This window comes from Amblyraja radiata, chromosome 10, assembly GCF_010909765.2.
Source record: "Amblyraja radiata isolate CabotCenter1 chromosome 10, sAmbRad1.1.pri, whole genome shotgun sequence".
NCBI classification, from domain to species: Eukaryota; Metazoa; Chordata; class Chondrichthyes; order Rajiformes; family Rajidae; genus Amblyraja; species Amblyraja radiata.
The window spans coordinates 40,512,744-40,538,707 of NC_045965.1; the positions used below are offsets into that span (position 1 = coordinate 40,512,744).

Below are 25,964 nucleotides of genomic sequence, written 5' to 3' on the forward strand. Positions count from 1 at the left end.
TAATAACCAGTAGTGTAGTTATTCGTGAAATAGACGGCAAGTTCAGTCAATTAAGGCTCTAGAATCAAATCTGCAACGTCACCAAAAATCTGATGTTTATAGATTTACAACACATAAAAATGTCGGAAAACGGGAATGAACAGCTAAAGTTTCAGTTACTAAGTCATGGTTGACTTAAGAGGAGGCAGAAGGACTGTGTGTAATTCTCGTTATGATGTCATATACAGGCTGTAAGGTGTTTGACACACTGTACAAACAAGAATTGTCTGAAACATGTATGAAGGAACGGCAGATGCTGGTTTAAACCGAAGATGGACACAAAATTATTGAATAACTCAGCGGGACAGGCAGCATCTCTGGAGAGAAGGAATGGGTGACGTTACGAGACCCTTCTTCAGAATGACGTCAGGAAGGTGATACATAGATAAGGAAGTGTAAAGATGTGAAAACAGGGCAAAGGGAATGTAGATCAAGGAAAATGTAGAATAGATCATTGTTAGCTGGGGGAACAGATGTCCTCAATCTTTAGGATTCAAATAGGCCTCACACCAGGCCTCATTCTTTAGGGTAAGGGAGCTTTCCTCTTCCTTTATAGATGAGGCCCTCATTAGGGTCTCCACGATATCCCGCAGCTCCGCTCTTGCTCCCCCTCCCCCATCGTAACAGGGACAGAGTCCCCGCTAGTCCCCACACTCCACCCCATCAGCCGACGCGTATAACACATAATCCTCCGACATTTTAGCCACCTCCAATGGGATCCCACATCTTCCCATCTCCGCCCCGTTCCACTTTCCGCAGACTGTTCCCTCCGCAACTCCGTGGTCAACTTGTCTCTTTCCGCCCAAACCATCGCCATCCCAGGTACTTTCCCCTGCAAGCGCAGGAGATGCAACACCTGTCCCTTTACCTCCCGCCCGTCCAAAGACCCCGATAGTCTTTTCAGGTGAGGCAGAAATTCACTTGCACCTCCTCCAACCTCATCTACTGTATCAGATGTGGGCGCCTATATATCGGCGCGACCAAGTGCAGGCTTGGCGATCATTTTGCTGAACACCTCCGCTCAGTCCGCCTAAACTTACCTTATCTCCCGATCGTTAAACACTTTAACTCCACCTCCCATCCCTATACTTACCTTTCTGTCCTGGGCCTCCTACAATGCCAGAATGTGGCCCAGCGCAAATTGGAGGAACAGCATCTCATATTTCGCTTGGGCAGTTTACACCCCAGCGGTATGAACATTGACTTCTCTAACCAAGTAACCGTTGTTTTCCCTCTCTCCATCCCTTCCCCTTCCCAATTCTCCGACCAATTTGTCTCCGATTACATTTTATCTGTTTGCTTTGTTGTTAACTTCTCCCAGCTAACAATGATCTATTCTATTTTCCTTACACCCCATTCCCTTTGCCCTGTGTTCACACCTTCACACTTCCTAATCTATGTATCTCCCTCCCCCCTCAGTCTGAATAAAGCACACAACGACCCGAAACATCACCTATTCCTTCTCTCCAGATGCTGTCTGTCCCACTGAGCTACTCAGCATTTTGTGTCTATTGTCTGAAACATATTTTCTCTTGAAATTATTACCATTTCAAATGAATTCTGGTAGTTTTATATTTAAAGATAAGTTATATCTAAAAATAACTATATTTATCTGCCAAATCATGGTTATAATAATATTATCATAATAGAAAAATATCAGGTTGATTCATGGAATTAAAGTGGAAAGGAGATTGCTACCTATTTCGTGAAATATGGGGGATGTGGATGCACATTCAAGGATTGATAGTGGGTGAGATGAAAAGTTTCAAGCTGTAAGTGACAGGGGAGAGAATGGGCTGGGAACATACAACATAGACCAGTCCAGCACATGACTTACGGCCCACAATGTCCTTGCTCTGCCTGCATTGAATCCGTATAATAATAATAATAATAAATTTTATTTAATGGGCGCCTTTCAGACATCTCAAGGACACCTTACATAGTAATCGGAATAAAAACATATAATCGGAATATAACAAGTAATAAAGACATCACAGAGACACAAATTAAAAACAGAATTCAATCCAAAATCAGAAAATCAAAAACACAGTGTGAAAAACACATATCCCTCTATTCCCTGCATATCTATGTACCTATCTAAAAGCCTCTTAAATGCCCCTATTGTATCTGTCCCCGAGCATGTTGTAAATGCAAAATCGGGAGACTCAGAACTATTTTGGCACAAACTATTATTACTTATGTCAATAACCCCATTCAGAACTGTACATCTAAATTCTATGAACATGTAAAAAATGTAAGTTCGTCAACATCCCAGAAAGTAGTTTCAAGATATTTATTGTGCATTATTGATTACATGTTTTAGCTACAATGGCCTGTTTTACAATTAGCTCTGACTTTGATTAAAGCACACAATAATTTATAATAGATTTTTTTTTGTTCATCACTTGTCCTCGCATATATCGACATCTCTACCATGACAATCAGTCTGAAGATGAGAGTGTATCGAGGAGACCCTAATGAGGGCCTCATCTATAAAGGAAGAGGAAAACTCCCTTACCCTAAAGAAGTCAAGAGTGTTTTATTGTCATACGTCCCGGACGGGACAATGAAATTCTTATTTGCTGCAGCACAGAATACGCGAATATGTAAACATTGTATATAACGGGGAAAAAAAGAAAAAGTTCAATTAATAACAAATATAGTGCAAATAATAAATAATAATAGTCTTTTGCAGTTCAGAGCTCATAGCTTATTCGTTGTGTTTAATAGCCTGATGGCTGTGGGGAAGAATCTGTTCCTGAACCTGGACGTTAGTCTTCAGGCTCCTGTACCTTCTTCCTGATGGCAGTGGTGAGATAAGTGTGTGGCCGGGATGGTGTGGGTTCTTGATGATTTTGGCTGCCTTTTTGAGGCAACGACTACGATAGATCCCTTTGACGGTGGGGAGGTCAAAGCCTGTGATGGACTGGGCAATGGTCACAACTTTTTGTAGTCTTTTTCGCTCCTGGACGTTCAAGTTGCCGAACCAGGCCAGGATGCTCTCTACCGTGCATCTGTAGAAGTTTAGGAGAATCCACTTCGACATGCCGAATCTCCGTAATCTTCTCAGGAAGTAGTCGCTGATGTGCCTTCTTTACAATTGCATCGGTGTGCAGGGTCCAGGAAAGATCTTCTGATATATGCACGCCCAGGAATTTGAAGTTATTGACCCTCTCCACCATCGTCCCGTTGATATAAACAGGATTATGGGTCCTCATCCTTCCCCTACTAAAGTCCACATCAGTTCCTTGGTCTTACTGATGTTGAGAGCCAGGTTGTTGTGGCTGGCACCATTTGGTCAGTCGGATGATCTCACTTCTATACTCTGACTCGTCCCCATCTGTGATTCGTCCAACCACAGTGGTGCCATCGGCGAACTTGATGATGGAGTTCGCACTATGACCGGCTACGCAGTCATGGGTATAGAGTGAGTAATTTCTTTCTTTCAAAAACCCTGGAGCGTATCGTTGCGTCGCAACTTCATTCCCACCTCCTTGCGTATAACCTACTTGAACCCCTCCAATCTGGCTTTCGCCCCCTCCATAGCACAGAAACTGCTCTCCTCAAAGTCCTCAACGACCTCCTCACCTCTGCTGACACTGGTTCCCTCAACATCCTCATCCTCCTCGACCTGAGCGCAGCCTTCGATACAGTGAACCATAACATCCTGCTCACCAGACTCAAAGACCTCGGCATTGAAGGCTCTGCACTCAGCTGGCTCCGTTCCTACCTTTCCAACAGATCCCACTTCATCTCTCTCCACAACCACACCTCTGCTACAGCCACAGTCACTCAAGGCGTTCCCCAAGGGTCCGTACTCGGCCCCCTCCTCTTCATCATCTACATCCTCCCCCTTGGTCAGATACTCCGCCACTTCAACCTGGACTTCCACTGTTACGCCGATGACACCCAGAACTACCTCGGCACCAAATCCCCCCACAACCCCCCCTCTCCCATATCAACTCCTGTTTGTCAGCTATAAAAACCTGGATGCAACATAACTTCCTCAAACTCAACAGCGATAAGACAGAATTCCTCCTCATAGGCTCCAAAGCCACACTCAGCAAAATCAATAACCCCACTCTCACCATCGACGGCACCACTGTCTCCCCATCTCCCCAGGCCCGCAACCTTGGCGTGATCTTTGATTCCACCCTCTCCCTTGAGCCTCACATCCGCCATGTCATTAAAACCTCCTTCTTTCATCTCCGCAACATCGCCAAACTCAGACCCTCTTTCACACCTCCCGCTGCTGAAAGACTCATCCATGCCTTCATCTCCTCCCGACTGGACTATTGCAAATCACTTCTCCTTGGCATCAGCTCCACCTACATCAACCGACTCCAACTGGTCCAGAACGCAGCCGCCCGACTCATCACCCACACCAAATCCTGGCATCACATCACTCCAGTCCTCAAACAACTTCACTGGCTTCCCATCTCCCACCGGATCACCTACAAAATCCTGATCCTCACCTACAAAGCCCTCCACCATCTGGCCCCCCCATATCTCACTGACCTCCTCTCCCCCTACCAACCCTCACGGTCCCTCAGATCCACATCAGCCGGTCTCCTCTCCATCCACAAGTCCAACCTCCGCAGTTTTGGGGACAGAGCCTTCTCCAGGGCAGCTCCCAGGCTCTGGAACTCCCTCCCCCAACTGATCCGCAATTCCGTGTCCCTCACCATCTTCCAGTCTCGCCTCAAGACCCATCTCTTCACCTCTGCCTATCCTTAGCCCCACGTCCCCCTCCCTTTTCATCTGTGCATTAATTGCCTCATATTGTGTTTTGAATTGAATTCTGTCTTTACTTTGTGTACTAGTCATGTCTCTACTATTTATTTCATTCCCCTTACATGTTTTTCCTCTACCTGCTAAATTTTTGTAAGGTGTCCTTGAGACTCTTGAAAGGTGCCCATAAATTAAATTTATTATTATATTATTATTAAATCAGGGGGCTGAGCATGCAGACTTGAGGTGCTCCCGTACTAATTGTTACTGAGGATGAAGTGGTTCCTCCAATTCGACCAGACTGTGGTCTGTGGATGAGGAAGTCGAGGATCCAATTGCAGAGGGATGCGCAGAGGCCCAGTTCCGTGAGCTTGGTAACCAGCTTGGAAAGGATGATGGTATTAAACGCCGAGCTGTAGTCTACACACAACAGCCTGACATAAGTGTTTTTATTGTCCAAGTGGTCCAATGCGGAGTGGACAGCCAGTGAAATTGTATCTACCGTTGACCTGTTGTGGCGGTATGCGAACTGTAGTTGGTCGAGGTTCTTGTTGAGGTAGGAGTTGATGTGCACCATAACCAACCTCTCAAAGCACTTCATCACTTTTCTCAGACTTGCCAGCCGTCTGCCACTTTTGTGGGTTGGAAGAGTCTGTGTACCACGTGTACATGGAGTACATGAGGCTGCAGCCACTGTTTGAATACCTAAAGGGGCTGCTCCTTGCCTTCTGGCTGCATTTTTCACCCACCATCCTCATCTTTGGACACCCTGTGAGTAGGGGAGAGGGTAGGGCTGAAGATGTCCTGGTTGGGTTGCTCCTGGGCCTGGCCAAGCTGGCCATCCGTGAGTCACGGCACCAGGCGGTGGAGGGCTTTACCCGACCTGGCTGCCTGCCCCTTTTCCGGGGTTACGTCCATGCCCTGATGGGGTTAGAAAGGGAATACGCCCTGTCCACGGGCACCCTGGGGGAGTTCCGAGACCGCTGGGTTCCGCAGGGTGTTGAATGCATCATTGACAAGGAGTCTAAGATAGCTGTATAGTAGTTTATTAAGGATATTTGTTTGTATTGTATGATGGTGCTGGGTTCTGGTTTGTTTTATTGTAATGTAACATTAAAAAAAAAAAAATTGAATATTTTTTTATTAAAAAAAAGAAAAACAAAAGCACTTAATCACCATAGACGTTAGTGCCACTGGTCAATAGTCATTGAGGCACGTCACCTTACTCTTCTTGGGCACTGGTATTATTGATGCCCTCTTAAAGCAGACCTCAGAAGTGAGAGGTTGAAAATGTCTGCAAAAACTCTCGCCACGGGTCTGCACAGGTCTTGAGAATATAACCGGGTATACAATCAGGTCCAGGCACTTTCCTATGGTTCAACCCCCCTGAAGGATCTTCTGACGTCGGCCTCTGTGACTATGACTGTCACACCATCAGGGCGAATAGGGGCTCAGGAAGGCACATCAGTGTTCTCCCTATCGAACCGTGCATAGAAAGCATTGAGCTCCTCAGGCAGTCATGCTTTGCTGTCGTTTGAGCCGCCTCCTGATTCCACCTTGTAGGAGGTGATGGCATTCAAGCCATCACAGTTGCCGAACATCCATCTCATCCTCCAACTTAGAGCAGAAGTCCCATTTGGCCTTTTTGAAGGTCGGATCTGGACTTCTTATAAACCTCTGCATCGCCAGACCTGAATGCCCGGGATCTGGACCAGAAGAATGCAGATCTCATGGTTTATCCAAGGCTTCTGGTTAGGAAACATTAATTCAGGTCAGTTGGCGTATTCATTCAGGTCTGTTGCCGAGTCCCTGAACATTGCCCAGTCTACAGACTCCAAGCAGTCCTGCAGTTGTTCCTCTGCCCCCCTCAGGGAATCGGGGATTCCCTTAGTCGCCATCTTCGGGAGTTCGCAGTAACGCTAATGCATTTAAATGCGATAGCAGCTCGCTACTTACATAGTTGATTTCTACAGATTCTTTGATACAGGTGAGCTCAGAAACACTACATTTGAAGATTTTCTGTTGTGCTGCTGGTAAAATGTTGTCACACGTAGGCGCCATCTTAGGTGAATTTTAGAAGGGTCCCGACCCTTAATGAGAATCAGTCTGAAGAGTTCCGACATGAAATGTCACCCATCCATGTCCTCTAGAGATGTTGCCAGACCCAGAGTTACTCCAGCACTTTGTCTTTTTCTGTAAACCAGCATTTGCAGTTTGTCGTGTCTACATCTAGCATAATGTGGTGTGTACAGATTAGACCAATTTTGAGTTTGAAAGTTCCTTTCACACGTGACACAATTGCATGGATGCTTTAGCATCAGTGGTTCTTGATTTTCAAGTTTCTCTTTTCTTCTTTGCTTTCTCCATTCTACATTTCTCATATGAACAAGCACCATTCTTTATGCGTGCCAAACAGGACAATCCAACGGTCGTTATTCTCAATGTTGTGTGTTAATGTCTGATGCCAGAATACCCAAGCTGCTGCTGCTTTATGGAGAGCTGACTGAAGGCAAATGATCACGTAGTGGACATGTAATGAGATTTAATGACACTCCTAGAACATTCCTGATAACTGTAATAAATCCAATAACGATATGAAGGAAACACAATGCTTAAGAAAGAACTGCAGATGCTGGAAAAATCGAAGGTAGACAAAAATGCTGGAGAAACTCAGCGGGTGAGGCAGCATCTATGGAGCGAAGGAATAGGTTTAGTTTTGGGACTAGACTCTTCTTCAGTCTGATTCAGTCATTTTTGTCTACCTTTAAAGGAAACGTTAACCCAATTTGGAATTTTTAGCAAAAAATGTGCTGGAGGAACTCAGCAGGTGAGGCATTTGTGGAGGAAAATGGACAGATGATGTTTTGTATCAGGACCCTGCTTCATACTGATGGAAGTATATTCACATAGATAGAAATAATATGTGGGCACTACTTGTGACTTTTACAGAAAACTAGGAACAGAAACCATTCATCCGCTGCAGCCAGTTCTGTCATTCAATGAAATTGTGGCTGATCTGTTAACTGACTTCATCCATGCTTCCATAACACTTTCTTTAAATTATGCCAATGTTCATAGAACTGCCCAAAGTTTAATAGTCTTCATTCTAGATATTAGCAACATTTTATTTGTCACCACATATACCCATACTGTTTTGTTAATTATCTTCTTTACATCACCAACTTCCTTAAGAGAGAGGGACACACACATGCAGTGTCAGTTTAACTCCTATGCGAAAACATATGCTGCATTGTACAACGGCCTAGTCTTGAAATCTATAATCCAATTTGAACTGCAAGCGCTGTTTTGTTTAAAACACAATGCTGAAGGAACTAAGCAGGTCAGGCGGCATATGTGGAGGGAATGGACAGATGACGTTTCAGGTTCAAATCTTTCCTCTGTTTTGTTTGTTCAGCTGATTACATGAACAAATGTTTTTTTATCTGGGAAACATAAAATCTGTTCTTCAAATCATTGGATCCTTGCTCTGGTCAAAATTTATCAACAATTCCGGCCAGCCCAGATGGAGTTCCTGGATGGGTTCTCTAATTATGAGATAATCAACTGACCACAGTCTTTTGCCAGCATCTTCAACAGTCTACAGAACCCGTCTTCTTCAAGGAAACCTCCATCATTTCAGTTTCCAAGTGGACCCATCTCAATAACTACCGTCCAGTAGCTCTTATATTAACTGTATTTGTAATGTCTGTGCATAACCCTGTTGTGACTAGCACAATAGAGAGACGTCCGACACCGACGACATCTTGTAAGAATAATTTATTTCCAACCCTATACAGAAGCTTCTAGAAGGTCACTTGTTGGTGAGACCGCATTTAGAATATTGTGTTCAGTTCTGGGCACCATGTTATAGGAAAGATATTGTCAAGCTTGAAAGGGTTCAGAAAAGATGAGGATGGTGTCAGGACTAGAGGGTGTGAGCTATAGGGAGAGGATGAGTAGGCTGGGTCTCTATTCCATGGAGCGCAGGAGGATGAGGGGGTTTCTTATAGGGGTGTACAAAAGCATGAGAGAAATAGATCAGGTAGATACAGTCTCTTGCCCAGAGTAGGGGAATCGAGGACCAGAGGACATAGGTTCAAGGTGAAGGGGAAATTATTTAATAGGAATCCGAGGGGTAACTTTTTCCACACAAAAGGTGATGGGTGTATGGAACAAGCTGCCAGAGGAGGTAGTTGAGGCTGGGACTATCCTATTGTTTAAGAAACAGTTAGACAGGTACATGGATAGGACAGGTTTGGAGGGATATGGACCAAGTGCAGGCAAGTGGGACTGTTGGGCAAGTTGGGCCGAAGGGCCCGTTTCAACATTGTATCCTCTATGACTCATTCAAACGATGCAAAGATTATGGGTATACAAGCGCCAATTAGCTGTTGATGTTCTATGCCTACTATTCTGAAGTACGATTCTGGAAACAGTATCAAAGAACATTCCATTCAATTGCACCGCGTCATATCTCCGGTCCCTCATAAAAAGGCCCTTGGGAAGTTGGTGAATGCTGCAAATTAGTACATTGCAAAGTCCCAGTCTATGTGCTGCGTAATATACCAAAGCTGGGTGCAGCCGCCACAAAGACTTGATGGAGAAAGGCCACAGTTTAAGGCCTCTTGCAATTGGACGGCGATGGGACAGAATCAGTGCCAGAAGCACCAACTATTTGTTCACGTGCCACATTTAAAGAAAAAATGATTCCAATAAGATGTAAAATTATGTAAATATTTTACACAGTATTGAGTTACAAGTACATACTGCATTATTTATTTGCACATTTTATGATAAATTTGGGGGAAAATATCTTTGGTGGAAATGCATCATGTCAAAAATGCAAACTCAACATTCGAACCCCCATGGTTGGCAGACAAGACATTATATGCTTTAAAGCCATCAATGTTTAATTAGTCAGCATAACCAACTATCATCTCCATTCAGATCAATCACCCGGTACATGACATTATTTAAGAATAAGGGGCAAGCCATTTAGAACGGAGACGAGGAAACACTTTTTCTCACAGAGAGTTGTGAGTGTGTGGAATTCTCTGCCTCAGTGGAGGCAGGTTCTCTGGATGCTTTCAAGAGAGCTGGATAGGGCTCTTAAAAATAGCAGAGTCAGGGGATATGGGGAAAAGGCAGGAACTGAGTACTGATTGGGGATGATCAGCCATGATCACATTGAATGGCGGTGCTGGCTCGAAGGGCCGAATGGCCTACTCCTGCACCTATTGTCTATCCCCATGAGATTACCAGTTAGGTTTGGACGATTTTGTGGAGATAAACACTAGCAAGCTGATTAATCACGGCATCACACAAGTCCCTCTAAAAAGTAATAGAACTGCAAAATAATTCAAATGCACAATGACTGTTTATTATAAAATTATTTTTGACTTGCAGTTAATGATGTTTCCAGACCATGGGTCCAGCCAAACCCAAAGACTTACTATTCAATAGCAGAATTCACTTCTATTGGTATCATCATCCTCAGGTAAACAATGTAAATATACAAAAGAGCAAAGCCAAGTTCATTAAATCCCACATTGCGGGAAAACTAGACTGGAAAATAAAACCACTTTCAGTTTATTTTTGTGATCGGTTTTTCATCTTCTGTCGATTCCTTTTGCCTGGCCGCTTCTGCAAAATAAAATGCAGAAATTCTATTTTAGGCGAGTAAGTTTTATGCATTCTTCTCTTTCTCCCATGAGTGAAAAAAGGTAAGGCATCTGAAATAAACAGCAGCTATGGAGTGATGATGTACATCTTCATAGATTATTATTTTTAGCATCTAATTTTTCTGTCCCTTCATTAAAGGCTAATAACTAGAGCTTCAGTTTAGTTCTATGGTGATCCAAACACGTGACCGTCTTAAAATAAAATCAGCTAGAAATTGGTTTTGATTGGAAATTAAATTCACCTAGTGCATTTCAGATTCCAAACAATTGCTGCATAAATTCCTCATGTCACCTTTGACTGTTTTGTCATTCACCTTCTGTTTATCAATATATTATCTCCCCTGACCATCACATTAAACACCGCCTTAAGATCTTCCCTCTACATTCACTGTTACCAACATAAAAACCCAGCTTTTTCCAATTTGTTTGTGTAATTAAGTTCCCTCATTATTGTAGTACATCTCTTCTGCATGCTCTTAGGCCTTCACATCCTTCACGAAGTGCAATGCCCAGAATTGGACAATACTGTAGATGTAACCAAACCAGTATTACGGTTCATCATGAATGTTTAACTCTTGTACACAATGCCTCAATAATCCCCAAATAAGTCCAGGATCTTGTATGCATTCTCACCCCGCTCTACAACTTTCAATGATTTATGTACGAATGATCCCAAATCATGCCCTAAATTGTTATAATCTTACTTCTTTCTCCCTGCAGATACTTCATATTTGTTATGGCAGATGAAATTTAACATAACAACCCATTCTACCAGTTTGCCTATATTGTCCGAAAGTCAATTAGTATCCTCTTGGTTCTTGGTCCTCCAAAATATTCCAAATGGAATTTAAACTGGAGGTGGTGGAGGGAGGACTTAAGCCAGAAAGGGTTATTGGGAAGAAAGAGCTACTTTAAATTTAGTTGCATCTGGTTGGGTAACTATAGTAGGGTGGAGATCATTCCATGCTTTAATTGTGTGGGGGAAGAACGAATTGCTGTACACATCTGTCTTTGTAGCTGGGAACACAAATTGGATCGAATGCCCTCGTCTGCTCCTAATTGGTTTGGGTTTGGTGTAGGTCTTGTAATCTATGTCGAGCTGACCATTTAACATTTTGTAAAAACAGGTCAAACGGTGAGCTTCACGTCTGTCTTGGAGAGGGTTCCACCCCAGAGAATTCAGAGGGTTCCCCCCCAAGAATTCAGAAGTTTGGCGACACTCGCTTCTCTCTCATAGGTGTTAGTAACAAATCGAGCTGCCTGTCTTTGGACACTTTCGATGGAAGAAATGTTTTTATTTGTGTATGGGTCCCATGCTGCAACTGCGTAGTCCAAATGAGGTCTAACGAGGGTGAAAAGTTCACCGAGTTACCAACTTTTAAATTGTTTGCAAATCTGGAAGTTGTATCCTGCGCACACAGTTAGTGGAGCCACTGTCTCAGAGCTCCAGCAATCCAGATTACATCATGACCCTCGGTGTTGTCAATGTGGAGTTTGTTCATTATCCTTGTGACCACATAGGTTTCCTTCAGGTATTCTAGTTTCATTCTCCACCCCAAATTGGTAGGTTAAATGGCCACTGTAAATTGCCAGTGCAAAAGTGAATAGAATAATCTGGGGGCGGGAGAAGACGTGGACAGTAAAATGTGGGATTAATGCAAGCGTGGGCACAATGAGCCAAAGCGTCTGTTTCTGTACAGTACAACTAAGAAAATGGTGGCTCTTACCTAGCCAACTTTCCATACTACCACTACACAATTCCACAAGCTTCAATGTTGATGGCATGCCTATTATATGTCACTTTTATCACCTTTTTCAAAACCTACCATTTTAACTGCATTTCACACCAAAAAAAACCTAACAAATTAATTAAACACACCTTGCTGGATTTTACAGATCAATCAGTACTTACTTGCCCAAGAGACTGCTAATTCTAAACTTATTGTTTCTGAAATGTTTTTACATCAGAAGTTAAACTGCAGAAATTGGTTTGTGCTGGGTTTGTTCTACACACCCTTGTGCAACAAAATAAAAACCATTGCATTTTCTTGTCTCCATGATCTCCCCTTACATCTTTGGAAGATTTGGGCAATGCCTCTGCAATTTCCATGCTGTCTTTACTGAATAACTCAAGTAGATCCCATCTGGACTGATTTATCCAACAGGCACTGCTAACCTTTTAATAACTAACAATTTTGAAAACATTTTTAATTGATCCATCACTTTGGCCAAGACTTGTAGCATTGGCTTCCTTGGCAATGACTACTGTAAAGTATTTAGTATCTTGGCCATGCCCTCTTTCCAAGAGTTGATTCCTGGCCATGCCCTATTTCCAAGAGTTGATTCCCTTGCTCTCTGATTGGAAGCACCTCTTTCCCTACCACCCACCCATTTATTATTTACATGTACCTCTTAATTTTTAAAATTTCTTCCTGAGCATTATATTCAGCTGATTCTCGTCTGTGTTATAAACCTGCCACACAGTCTTTTTGTCTTTCTTCTTGCGTATGGCGTGCACAGCCTAAAGTTGTAGGACAACTTGTTCTTTGATCTAATATGATTGTGCACGCCAGGTTGATTGCATTAATCGAAACAGGGCGGACACGTGAAGGTTGCAATCTCCCACCCCAGTCTTTTTGTGCTGATTATATTCCACCTCCCTTTCCAATTGCTCTGGAAACAGAGACATCAAACTACCCTAGCTTTGCCCCTCACAGGAAGGTACCTAGAAAATATCTGTACAACCTTCTTCAAATGGCCTATTTTTGTTCATTTACAATTCTACTTATCAATTTTCAATTTCAATTTGCCCGAGCAGATCTTATTCCAGTAAACGGTCTTCTTAAATTGATGATTTATCTTAATGGTCTATATCCTTTTCCATGGCTACTTTAAGTCTTACCGTTTCCCAAATGTTTTCCAACTTGATCTGCATCAATCCTCATCGAGTCAGAGTAGATTCTTCTAAGCACACCGCAAAATCTCCCACTTCTTTTATTGCCTTACATCATCCTTGATAATCTTAGATTACATTAAATCTACCATTGTCATTACTCTGGCTTTTTCACATCTACAATTCCCCAGTAAACTTACTATTCTAAATCCTACCAGTTAGTTGGAGACAAATTAATTTAAACCTCATTTGCAGAGGCAGGTAGACATTTAAGTAGAACATTAATGTATTTCTGGGTATCTTCTGGCTTCTAAAATAATATTGTTTCATTAATGGTTGACTCTTCCTGAAAGAATGGAAGTTAAAAACTCACGTTTGCATTTTTCTTTCCTCCTCTTCCAAAATGATTGTTTTTTGCATGTGCGATTTTAGCTTTGAAGCTGGAGACGTCATCGTAACTCTCTTTGGTGTTCCTCTTTAAGCCTTTTTTCCTTCCTCCAAAACCAAACTTTTCATTTTTAAATTTCCTTTTTGCATTTATTCTAGATTAAAAGAAGAAAAAAAAATGGCTCTCAATAACCAATTTTGCTAGTCCTACAGTTTTACCCATTAATGACCTACTTACATTTTTTTTTTTTTTTTTAAACCATGATCAATCAGGACTAATTTACAAAGATGTATAAAATATAATCTTCTTACACAACAACCCAGATCATGGAATGTTGTTTGGTTTCAACAAGATTCAATCTTCAAGACTAATGCTGGATGTGCAGACAAAATGGTTTAGGCACACCCTCCCTCATTAAATCAAAATTATCTTGAAGTAGATAATAAAATGAAGCACAGCCCTTTATATCCAAACGTACCACGTCAAACACTGTACACAAAAAGAAAAAGTCAAATCTTATAGACATTCGTGATCTGTCCTTGACTGTGATGCAACAGTTGTCCTCACAGTCTAATTGCTAAGTGAAACCATTTTATTTTCAATGTTGACATTGCATTCCATTGCTTTGCATGCAGCCCTGTACAGTCCACAAGAATGATTCAGAGCTTCGAATTGCCTGACATTTTAAACATCCAGCTCACACCCTCAATGATTGGAGCCTCCTATGTTGTTCTATTATAGGTGCCATGTGTTAAAGTCCTCAAGAAACAGCCCCTTCATTCATTCAGCCTTCCAGTTTCAACTCCATATTGAACACTTTTAGCGAATAACTTCTGTTTTCATTTCTTTATACAGCAGCTGTTCAACTGTCATCATTTATATATCCTAACTAACCTTCTTGCTCATTTCTTTAGTAATCCTACATCATCTTTATGGTTTTCCACATTTTATATTTCCCCCCAGACTCCACTCTATTGCACTTTCTTTGTCTCATATTTGCGCAGAATTTATACTGTCATCGTCTCCCAGTTTAAAATGTTAATAACTACCCACTCCCCACTTTTTTTCTAATGCTGACCAACTAATTCCAAAATTTTGTTTTTACTTCATACACTGATTTCGATTACTTCTTTCACTGGCTTTTGAGAAATAATTTATTTTAAAATTGTGTTTAACAACATTTTATGAATAATAAACAATTATCCACTTGATTTTCAGATTGTACTGGTGGTAACCAAGAAACATAATAATAGATTGAGAATGTCCTTTTCTCATCATTATCTTACTTATTTTTCTGCTGTGCAGATCCTACTGCTGCTCCTCCACCGCCTTCTTTCTTTCCCTGTAAAGAAGCCTTATCACCTTCAAGGAAATCAAGTTTATCAGAAAGTCCTGAAAATCAAAGAATTAGAGAGAATTAAAAAAAATTAAAAAATCACTTTCACTTGTATTTTTGCACTAGTGAATAAATTGGAAAATTAAACGCCTTTATGTATAACTTGTTTGTTTTCACCAGGATCCAAGAATTTGATAAAAAGTTAAAATTACAAAGAATAAAATCTTTAGATGTTCTGTCATGTATGTGTATAAACCTCCAAACCTTTTTGGTACTTTTTCACTGCAGTCATCATGGCTTTCTTTTCTTTCTGTCGCTTCTGTATAACTTCTACTTGAACCTAACGAATAAAGAATAGAATTTATTGATAAGTTGCAAATCACCTTTGCTGTTCAGTGTCTGCACTAGTGAAGTATATATAAATGGATATTTTGAAGGTCATGTTCAGTTCCACTATTTGTGTATATGAATAGAGAGCCAACACTCGCTGCTTACGGTCACCAATTAAGAAATGGCACTGGAACCAAAAGTACTTGAAGGCTGATGGCCTTCATGGCATCAAAAGATACTACCGGTGTCATTAAAAAAAGAGCAGTATGTACATACATCCAAAACACAAATATATCTAATCAGGAATGTATTTAGTGATAATATTTGGGTGGGGGGGGGGGTGTGGTTAATCATGAGAACACCACATAAAATTGTTCTCGTGGATCCTTGATCATGTGTTTCCATATACAGAAACATTAAAAGGATTAATTCAAGTCAGAGCTCAATCAATCCCTGCTTGGAATGCTTTGTTCATTAGCTCGCACATAATTATGACAAGAATAAATCCACTTGACTTTTTTAGAACACAGATACATTATAGAATACACTCGATGGATTTTAAGAACAAAGGTAAAAGAGAGACCAGACTTTCATATAGAGAACTATAATAAATGCTCTGGTTCAACAAATTACGTAGCATAACTATTTATATGTTGTGAGATTGTCACATTGCACATTATTACGCAAGTCTGGAACAGCCCTTTTACCTACTCTTTAAATATCCAACAACTAAATGCTAGTTATTATAGGGGTGTAACATCTGTCAAAATGATTTGCCTCTTCGTAAAGTAATTGTAAATTTCTCGGGAACATTTTGTTGGTGGCTGCCGATCATTCTATTCTCTGGGGAAAAAAGCGTTTTTTCCCCCAGTAGGTTAAACAGGCAAGTGGAAAGGTTGAGGGATATGGGCCAAATGTTGGAAAATGAGATTTGCATAGATGGGCACCAGGTTGGCATGGATGAGTTCGGCAGAAGGGCCTGTTTCTGTGCTATACGAGTCAAAGTGCAACACATGAACACTCCAAACTAAAGATTCAGTTAAAACATTTTCCTAATGTTCCTAACGCCACCAGGGGGTGCCGCTCAATGACAGCCTCGCCAACTGTCTGTTTATTTCATTTTTTTGGGTTATTTTTAGTGTGTTTTAAAAGTATGTGTTGATGTTCTCTGGTTTGTTTTGTGTGGGGGGTGGGGGGGTGGGGTCGGGGGAAACTTTTTTCAATCTCTTACCTTGCCGGAGAAGGGAAGAGATTTAACCTTTTTTCGCCTTCCATCACAGTGAGGAATGTGGAGTAGTCACTGTTGTGGATGTTTATGTTTAAATGTATTTTGTGTGTTCTGTTGCTTTTTATTGGTATGACTGCATGGGAAATGAAATTCCTCGTATGTTGTAAAGCGTACTTGGCTAATAAAGTATGATTATGATGATTAAAATATTACCATTCTTAAATGCCATTGGCACCACTCCTACATTCCTAGTTGATCTGCATATTTATTCTCCAGCTATGGTTCGACATTTATTTACACAATCAAAAACTAACAAGTTGGTAATCTAAAAATTAAGCTCACATTTAATTACTTTTGTGGGCGAGAATTCTAGGCTTTGCCACTATCTGAAGATCTATCTGCCTCCCGACTCCACTGCTTGGCCTGGCAATGATTTTACGGTTACATCTTTCAGTCCTGGACTTTTGCAAGTCTAAAACCATTTATATCAATGCCTTTCAACATCCTAAATAAAACACTGATAGAATACTCATCAAGCCTCTATAATTAAGTAAAATAAAGTTGTTAACATTGATCATTCTTGCCCTATTATTTTCACTAGATTAAAAAAAAATCCTAATGGGTTAAAATTGTATATCATTACATACTCCTGCAATATCTGAATATATCCAGTAACTGTAGCTTAATTTTAACAATGGACAAAACCACCCTATATATTTTTTAAATAAACAAGACCATCATTTGAATTATTCTTAATGAAAATAAATCATAGAGAATATTGAATCTTGTATGTTCATACACATAGAAAAATAAATACCTTCTTTCCATATTTCCGTAATGCTCTGAGCTGCTTAGCCTTTTCAGACTTTTCAATGGACGTCTGTTTTGATATCATTTTTACTCGAATCTGAAAAACAGTGGAGAGAGAAAAACTAAGAATTGGACCAGAGGACTTTCCACTGTGAACTACCTTAAGCTTTACTCATTGATATGTGATAAATATTCTGAAGCTTTCTGATATTGTTTTATGGAGGGATGCTGAAGAAAAAGACAATGGGTGAACATCACACACCCTTCAAGTAATTACAAGGAACCTTTAATATTTCCTGAAACCACTGTACAGATGGCTGGAATACTGTAGAACTTTAGGCAGGGGACTAACATCTCTAGTAATGCAGTTCTGCATTGAATACTCAGTTTAAAATCATTCACTTTCACACATATCTTTCTTAGATAAGATGAGCAAAAATGCCCACAATACTCTTAAGTGTGGTCTCACCAAGGCACTATAATGCTCCTGTATTCAAACTCTCTTACAGTAAAGGCCGTTATACCACTCACCGCGTCACCTGGTTTCTGTGACTGATCAACATTTCTCAATTTATCTCACCTTTCTGTTTTTACTACCTGTGCAAAATTTTACATTTTCCAAGCATCCAGCAGGTCTTTGCTCACTCATTCTATTGAAGCTTCTTTGCTTCACCATCACAATCAGGGTCTTCAATTACTTAGTAAATAAATACAAATCACCTGTGCAAGCTTGACACAGGCACTTGACACTTTATTTCTTAACCTGAAATCAGGTTACTATATTAAAATGTCAGGAAGCATTGCATAGATTATTAACATTGTGCTTTTTACAAAATTGTTAAATAGTTTTTGGTATCAAACCCTTTAACTCCGTAAAAGCAAAATCCCTCCAACATATGAAGACCTAATGTTAGCTACTTGCCTTCTGCATATGCTGATCTGACTTGGCCATCTCTGCAAAATAGTCATCTGGTCTTTTTGTTGCGATTTTCAGCTGCTGTAGCCGAGGTAATGCATCCAATGCAGTGGCCTGTGCCTGTCGATAACTAAACAAGAAGCAAAATGTAAAAATAATGACTTTGCAACTTCACGACGAGGAATATTTCAACTTTTTGAGTAACCATAGCTGTTCTTAAAAGTGATTATACGACTACCAGACAGAACTTAATTGCCAAATCCTATACTCACAAGTACATCTCACGCTGAAAGTCATCTTCTGGATCAATGTTTGAATTGTCCTCTCCCACACATTTCCCTTCAGCCTTTGCAATGATGTCAGCGGCTGGGCCATTTGTCATATCAAGCCTCTCCACCCACTTCAGGTCTTTCTTGAAGTCTTCCAAGCACTGTTTCAAACCCACCTGAAGATTCACAAATGTGCAAGGGAGTGTCAATGTGCAATCACCATCAAAATAACAATGACATGGGGACATAAGCACTTGCACAAAAGTAATATTAAAAGACTGTTGGCGGTACATGGATAGAAAATATTTAGAGGATAATGGGTCAAATGCAGGCAAACAGGACTAGACATACTGGACAGAAACGGGCCTTTTGGCCTAACTCATGCACTCATTTCTATAAAGACCATCATTTTGAAACAGAAATGTCAAAGCTGGACCTTCCAGCATTGACATATCCACCAAAGTCAGTCAAAGCAAATTTGTTCCTAGAGCAGCAAAACAGATCAGTGAAGCAAACTCCATCTTACGGAATTTTTCAGAATGATCTTATGGAATCATACCTTATAATGGTGACCCAGACCCCTCCATTGCAAGCCCGGGATATGTCCTATTTCACTGGTAGAACAGACCTACCAGATGAGATGGTATTATGGAACATGGGCAACATGGAGTAGGCAGGGGACGCAATGCCATCAAAAGTGTCTTGACTCAAGAGCAAATCTGTCAGCTCGAAACTGGGCGTGTATATCATCCACAATAACAGAAATTTCCACTTTGAAGGAAATTACCCAAAATTCGGGAAATTCTGGTTGACCGGGTAATTTTAGGGAAATTGAATAATTTCGGGAAATTTCCCAGCCCGGTAGGCCTTCCCCAACTGTGCATGTACGACTGCCGCCCCAACTGTGCACACGCGGGGAGACGCGAAGGGATCCAACCAGGCCTGCGGGATGATTTGATGAAAAAAGTATGTACCTGTATATTTACAACCATCCGCGTTGGGGGAGGCCAGTCAGCCTTGTCACAATTGAAAATGGTGCCAGTGACATGGTAGGGATGCCATCTCCCTGTGCTTGCGCAGTGGGCCCGGTATCCGCACGTGCACAGTTGGGGCGGCAGTCACACATGCACAGTTGGGGAAGGCTTACCGGGCCGGGAAATACCATCAAATTCCAGGTAATTTGTAATTCTATTTCAGGATTTTTAATTTTTTTTTGAAGTGTGGAAGCACTGGTGCAGGTGGACAATTAAACAGCCAATGGAAAGGAAGCAGCTCCATGAACATCCCCATTCTTGACAATGACAGGGCTCAACGTGCAAATGCTGAAGCATTCCCAACCTCATTCCCCCCGTGCCAAATGGATAATCATTCTTGCTTCCTTCATAAAGCTCCATTACAGAAGCCGCTCTTCAGCCAATTCAATTTGCACCATGTGGCATCAAGAAGCAGCTGAGCTACAGCATTGTCCGAATGTGTGATCTCTACCTTCAAGTGACAAAAATGTTCAAGTGCACAGGAACCCCTCAAAGTTGCATATCATGAATGGAGAATACATTACCATTTCATCACTATGTAGGATCTGAATCCCTTTATCTGCAAGAATGAGGCAAGAGTTGTGGGTTTAAGAAAGAACTGCAGATGCTGGAAAAATCAAAGGTAGACAAAAATGCTGGAGAAATTCAGAGGGTGAGACAGCATCTATGGAGCGAAGGAATTCCTTCGCTCCATAGATGCTGCCTCACCAGCTGAGTTTCTCCAGCATTTTCGCCTACCCAAGATTTGTGGGAATTCTTATGTCACACATAAGAGCTATCTTATGTGGGAGATCCAAAATATGCTGTAGAAGCATCTTCTTCAGGAGGACTGAGCAGTTACAGAAAGAAACTGCTTAGTCCACCTTGATACGTGATGATGAATAGACTTGGTGGTCTTGCTAACATGCAGATACAGAAAAAGAAATAAAGCAAAAACAAAAACAACAATTGGGACCATTAATGTGCTTACTTTACTGTGTCATAGCAGTATCTTCAGTTACCTTGGGGCAAAAGGCAATCAATTCTATAGACTACATTAAGAAAATCTATGGCTAAAACTCACCACATTGTTGACACCTTGTTTCCCTGCCTCCTCCACAACATTCAAACCAGGTTTGAGCAAACCTTTGGAATATGCCTCTTGAAGCTGCCGAAAAATGAACATTTAATGCAACTAAGTAGAGAAACAAATGTTTTTGTCCAAACACTAAACCCCCAACAAGTATAGGTAAAAGTAAAACAAAAAGGTTCTGACTGAAATACAGAATTTAAAGTTTTTTAATTTGTCGTCTCCATTATTGAACATCTTATCTAATTGAGTAAACACTGATTCACTTGCCCTATAGGTTACGAAAAAAGGCATTTTAACTGTTTGAACATTAGGTAATGTTATATTGGCTCAGCGTTCTTCTGAATTTTGTCTAAAAATATATTTCAAGGGCTAGCAAATTTATTTTGTTCTTTGAAAAATTGTTTCATTCTTTGATGTCAGATATTAACACCAAACATTGAGCTCGTTTCAGTCTTACGATACCTTCCCATGCAAAATTGAATAATTCATTCCATATTGTATCAATGAGATATGACAATCCCCCTGAAAATTAAGCCTCATGTTTTGAAATTTACTGCAGAGATGAAGGGTCGCTGACCTTAAATTTGAACAATTTCTCATTCCACAGATGCTGCTTGACCCACTTAGTGTTTTTTTTTTGTTGGAGCCAAAGCAAATTAATTTTTAGACAAGAATCTCTGTGATGAAAGTTAATTTTCATTGACTATCACAAAATACAAAACCATTTCCATAATTTGGAAGTATTTCTCCGCATCCCCACCCAAAATGAATTTATCCCTTAGAATGTTCAAGAAGGAACTGCAGATGCTGGAAGATCGAAGGTACACAAAAATGCTGGAGAAACTCAGCGGGTGCAGCAGCATCTATGGAGCGAAGGAAATAGGCGACGTTTCGGGCCGAAAACGTCGCCTATTTCCTTCGCTCCATAGATGCTGCTGCACCCGCTGAGTTTCTCCAGCATTTTTGTGTACCTTATCCCTTAGAATACCATGTGGACAATTCAGTAAAGATGATGACATTCCACAATGCCACATTACATATCATAATATTATTTGAGGTTATTGAGATATATTTTTTGTACCATCAAATGATATTCTTGGGATGTTTACGATTGTTGAATAGTGCTCAATTATTTTTCTTCTTTTAAAAAATAGCAATATAATCCAGAAGGTAAAATTGTACAATTAAACTTTACCCAGAGGTTTAAATCCTAGATTTTTTTTACAATGATTACCAATACACTTTGTTTATGTAATTATAACTTCCACTTTCATCAGTAACATTCTTCCCTCCCATTTTTGGTGTGATCTATAAGCAGCTGTACATTACTTAACTGCAGAATCATCAATACAACAAAGTGGTCTCCAAACTCACTTTGCAACATGCAAACACACAAATGTACTGTTCAGTTCAGTTTTACCATATAATAGACTCATGGTCAGTTCGTAATACTCATGGAATCAAAATCAAACCATTTCCATCCTCAAAATGGATACTTTGTATATTACCAGAGATAGCATACGCTGGTTTATGGAGTACAATAGCACAAACATTGAGTCAGACACAATGTAGTACCTCTTCAGCTTCAGACAAACTAATCTGTATGTAGATTCAATTTATCATAGTATAACACTGTATATCCAGAAATCATGCATTTTGGCTCACTTTGCACAATAGCATCCAATGGGTTTATCGTATCGTGTCTGGAAGGAGAGTGAAGCAGGTTTACGTAGTCAGTTGCCTGCCATCCAGTGAATATATCAGCCCCAAGCTCCATGGAGGTGCCCTGGCCAATTGGCATGGTTCAGCATCTATCATTCTTCCTGACTGGGATGCCCAGAAGATAATGTGGTCGTTTCTTCTCGACGATTACAACAATGCCAGAAAACGCAGATTTTATAGAGATTTTATAAATAGAAACAAGTAATTAATCCGATTGGTCGATGATAACGCTGTGGTGTTTTCTTTGTTTCTAACTATATAACGACAAACAATTTTACACTCACAATTGTTTACATCGCTTTCATTGAACATTGTAGCACGGGGACAGGACCTTCGGCCCACAATGTCTGTGCCAATTCAACTGATCTCCTCTGCCTGCACGTAAACCATATCCTTCCAATTCAGCGCGTATCTAAACTTTCCTTACTGTTTCGATAATTATCTAGAAATGCGAGATTTGATGATCTCATTCAACCGTTAATTAAAACACTCCGTTCCGCTTTAAAGACAAGTAGTTCACCTCTAAACGGCGAGCAGTTACCAGGCGCCGGACTCCATTGCACCGCCATGAGCCCGGCCTTCTCCAACCAGGCCCGTGTCCCCAGCTCCCAACCCATCGGGTCTCCGACCCCCGAGATTACAAAGCGAGAATCCGAGCATTAAAGGCCCTCTCACCTCTGAATCGGACAGATCCGATCGCTCGGAGTCGGACGTGGACTCGGCCATGCTGTCGCCGGCCATGCCACCGCCGTGGCCAAAACGGAAGCAGTTCCCCGGTTCTCACCAGCTGCTGTCCCCCAGCAACACGCACCTTCTAATTCCGAAAAGCGGTCGCTGCAAACTGCAATTTATATAGCACCGCTTCCGGGGTGCAACGTAATGCAATAATCTTGTTATATTTGTTCCATCTCTTTTCGCTTCAGTCCGGATAGGGTGATGGTTTCTTTCGCAGCCCTAAAGCGTCGGTTCGTTGCAGGTCGGACACTACATCGCTGCGTACAGGGCCGAGCTGTTGTCAGGGCGACGGCTCAGCATCTGGGCAAGACAGACGAACGGAGAGGAATGTGAGGAAAAAGGCAACAAAAGATGTGCTGATAATTAATTAATCATAAATATCTGCAAATTCTGGAAATCTGAAATAACAACAGAAATACTGGAGAAAAAACCCTCGGCAGGTCACATAACATCAGTGGAAAGAGAAACCGTTAATGTAGCGGGAAAAAATGCAGAAGGCTGTGACCACTGCACAGTCCATCATCGGCTCTGACCTCCCCACCATCGATGGGATCTATCGCAGTCGCTGCCTCAAAAATGCTGCCAACATCATCAAAGACCCACACCATCCTGGCCATACACACTCATCTCTCCGTTGCCATCGGGAAGAAGGTACAGAAGCTTGAAATCTGGAACATCCAGGTTCAGGTACAGCTTCTTCCCCACAGCCATCAGTCTATTAAACACAACATCAAACAAGCTCTGAACAATAACAGTCTATTATTACTATTGCACTTTATCTGTTTATTTATGGCATACTGAACTTTTATCTCCTGTTCTGTATTACATTTACATATTCTGTTGTGCTGCAGCAAGCAAGAATTTAATTGTCCTATCTGGGACACATGACAATAAAACTCTCTTGACTCCTGACACATGGAACTGCAGATGCTCGTATCTTGAGCAAAACACACAGTGTTGGAGGAACTCACTGGGTCAAGCAGCATATGTGGCGATCCCGGTGTGAAGAAGTGTCATGGCCCGAAACGTCGTCGGGCCATTCCCTCTCCAGAGATGCTGCCTGAGTTCCTTCAGCACTTTGTGTTTTGCTTTAAGCAGTTAAAATGTCGGGTCAGAGATGGAGTGTGATATGAATCAGCGGGCACAGTTAGTTTCGGATCAGAACATCATCATTATACAAATAAATATTTTCATTGCTACTTGCAACTACATTTTGGGTTTCGAACTCTGGCTTGCCACTTTCCCGAAGGTTTGAATATGTGACACATTACATTTTCCCTGTTAGTTATTCTCTGTCTCATCCATCATAAAGATCACCCTTCAGAAAGATAGTTAAATGTTTGTGAGTGTAAATTGGCTAAGATGGGTTATGAAATTAAATGGTCTGACAGTAGATAAACAATGCTTGGCATTTAATGAAATATATTTGAACATTTAGTGATTGTAAAATTCATTTCCAAATACAAATCTTGTCAAAAATATAGTCCTTCCACTAATAACCAAAAAGATTAAAGGGACAATCTTTGTGGTGTTCGTGTGTTAATTGTGGATAACAAGAATGTTTAAATGAGAAAAAGTATGATAGTGCAATGCAAAAGTAGGAGATTATAGTTAAATAAAATAGAGCGTAATTGTGAAGATTTTAGAAAGAGGAAATCGTGAGACAATGTAGAAACAAGGAACTGCAGATGCTGATTTACAAAGAAAGACCCAAGGTGCTGACTCAGCAGGTCAGGCAACATCTCTGGAGAACATGGATAGGTGATGTTTTGGGTCAGGACCCTTCTTCAGGTCCAGCATTTTGTCTCTTTTTTTGGGAGACCCTGTGCTGGTTTTCGTTAGCGGGTTTGTAGTGGAGAGAGAGTTAGCAGCTTCAAATTCCTGGACATTGCCATCTCGAATGACCTGCATTGGGCCCGCGAATAGGTATATTAAAAATGAAGGCATGCCAGCACCTCTACTTTCTTCAAGCTTTAAAGAGATTTGGCAAGTCATCAAATACACCAACAGATCTATACAGATGGTCTGTAGAAAGCACCCTGACTGGTTGCATCATGGCGTATCTATTAATTCCAATGCGTAGGAATTCACAAGGCTGCAGAGATTGGTGGACAGTCTGGTTCTTCATGGGCACAGCCCTCCCTACCATCTATATGAGCCAATGCCTCGAGGGTGGCATCTGTCATCAAGGATCCTCACCAGCCAGGCTATGCCCTCTTTTTGCTGCTATCAGTGGGTAGGAGATACATACGACTAAAGTCCCACTCTATGACATTCAGGGACTGTTACTTTTCTACAACATCCAGGTTCTTAATCCAACCCGAATCCTATCTCACCAAAGGAGTGCCATGAACTACTTCTTGGTCCACCACGGAGTTAATTTCTAATTGTGTTTTGCACTAACGTCTTTGCACATACTTTTTCTGTTCACTGTCTTGTTGAATGGATGTGTAATTTATATTTTGTGTGTTGGCTTGTCAATATGCCTGTGATACTGCCTAAAGCAATATTTTTATTCTACCTGTACATCACTGCATTTGTGCATATGACAATAAACCCATCTTGGCCACTTTATTCTGATTCAAATTCTGTTCCTATAACTCATAGTTAAGTAATAAATCCTGCCCTCTGTTTCACTTTTGCAGCTATTGAATCTTCACTGAGTGGAATTTGTAAAATGCATGTTTATCCAACCTGGTCCTAGAGATTTCTGATTAGTAATGGGTCCTATCCAATCTTAGTGTGAATGATGGGACAATCTTTGTGGTTTTAGTGTGTTA

General features: G+C 41.1%; 1 protein-coding gene across 1 annotated transcript; it reads right to left on the reverse strand.

Moving 5' to 3' along the window:
* Window positions 1–9,495: 9,495 nt before the first annotated feature.
* ebna1bp2 (EBNA1 binding protein 2) lies at window positions 9,496–23,408 on the reverse strand. Its single transcript, XM_033028647.1, has 9 exons — window positions 23,125–23,408; window positions 20,719–20,802; window positions 18,625–18,797; window positions 18,359–18,482; window positions 17,444–17,533; window positions 15,333–15,408; window positions 15,019–15,124; window positions 13,718–13,886; window positions 9,496–10,413 (listed from the first exon to the last, which is right to left on the reverse strand). The coding sequence occupies exons 1-9, from the start codon at window positions 23,188–23,190 to the stop codon at window positions 10,360–10,362; spliced, it is 942 nt and encodes a 313-aa protein (XP_032884538.1). The 5' UTR covers window positions 23,191–23,408; the 3' UTR covers window positions 9,496–10,359.
* Window positions 23,409–25,964: the final 2,556 nt, after the last annotated feature.